The sequence below is a fragment of the Octopus bimaculoides genome, chromosome 6, assembly GCF_001194135.2.
Source record: "Octopus bimaculoides isolate UCB-OBI-ISO-001 chromosome 6, ASM119413v2, whole genome shotgun sequence".
Classification (NCBI taxonomy): Eukaryota; Metazoa; Mollusca; class Cephalopoda; order Octopoda; family Octopodidae; genus Octopus; species Octopus bimaculoides.
The window spans coordinates 70,432,037-70,433,445 of record NC_068986.1 but is presented as its reverse complement, the minus strand read 5'-3'; the positions used below and the strand labels follow the sequence as shown (position 1 = coordinate 70,433,445).

Sequence of the window (1,409 nt, the reverse complement as noted above, 5' to 3'; positions counted from 1 at the left end):
ATGGAAGCATTTGGTGAAGTCGATTACACGCACATCTCTGTTTTATATATAGTATAGATTTACTCTCTCTCTCTCTCTCTCTCTCATACACACGCACACACACAAAGATGTATGCATATTTATGCATGTACGTATACATGACAACAAACCTCTCTCTGTCTCACTCTCTCTCTCTCTCTCTGTCACACACATACACACACTTCCATTTCATCTGATGTGTGATACTCTGTGTGTGTGCGTGCGCATGCGTGTGTGCGTGAGGGGTTCCACAATTGCAATTTATTTCAATTACTCTTGTGAGGATATTCACGTAAATCATTTTTTTCATTTAAGCCACATTTTAATTTTCGTAAAAGTTTCCAAGTACCAATGAGGCTTTTTGGCGCATCTTCAATTTTCCAATTCATGAGAGGTGCCCAGTCATCAATCATCTGAGTCCATCTACAGAATGTCCTCAGATTTCTATACAGCATATTTTGCTTTTTTCCTTCCAGTATATAAGCAACAATTTCATTGCCGGGCAACGCCGGGTTGCTCTGCTAGTATATATATATATATATATATATATATATATATATATCTCATCATTTTTTAACGTTAAACTCGCACACATACTTACATATAGATGCCTATTTTCTTTAAAGAAGAAAGATTTTAAGTAAATTCCCTTGTAGCTTACCTTTTCGAAGCATTTCATTGACCGATGAATAAGAGCGGCGATTGAAGAATTTAGATCGTTCAACTGAGTTTTTAAGGTAGTATTTGTATCTGAACTATCTTTATTCTCAGCATCTGATTCTAAAACAGTTTGGATTTGCTGAACTTCCTGTTGTTCCCGTTTTATTTTATTTTGGATAAATGATATTGAGTTGGTAAGTTCCTGAAATATAGAAATAAAGTTAAATTCAAAAGATATTTAGTGAATGTAGTTGATTGGCTGTACGTTATCTTTTACCCTTGTTTCAGTCATAAGACTGTGGGCATGGTGGGGCAACATCTTGAAGTTTTTAGGAGAAGGAATCAACCCTAGTCCTTTATTTGTGTACCCAATCCAAAATACAATAGTATTCAGGGGCTATGTACACCAAGTTTCATCTACCTGTAATCTGGCTTTCAAATCAGAAGGGTTGAATGACCATGTGCCCTTTAATTTAACTTGCAGCAGAAGGATACAGTGTCACACGTCATGTTTCCAACATACAAATACATATACACACACACATTTATTTTTTATATTATATGTATTTTTTCTTTTACTTGTTTCAGTCATTTGTCAGTGGCCATGTTGGAGCATCGCCTTTAGTCGAACAAGCTGATCCCAGGACTTATTCTTTGTAAGCCTAGTACTTATTTTATTAATCTCTTTTTCCAAACCACTAAGTTACAGGGATGTAAACACACCGACATCT

The 1,409-nt window shown here is 35.6% G+C and overlaps 1 protein-coding gene across 4 annotated transcripts in view; it reads right to left on the bottom strand.

Moving 5' to 3' along the window:
* The window catches only part of LOC106880743 (uncharacterized), a 118,003-nt gene that overhangs the window by 67,158 nt on the left and 49,436 nt on the right, over positions 1–1,409 (bottom strand). For all 4 annotated transcript variants that reach the window (XM_052968851.1, XM_052968852.1, XM_052968853.1 and 1 more), the window contains exon 3: positions 680–880. In XM_052968851.1, the coding sequence (XP_052824811.1) occupies positions 680–880 (201 nt within the window). The remainder of the gene's footprint in view (positions 1–679; positions 881–1,409) is intronic.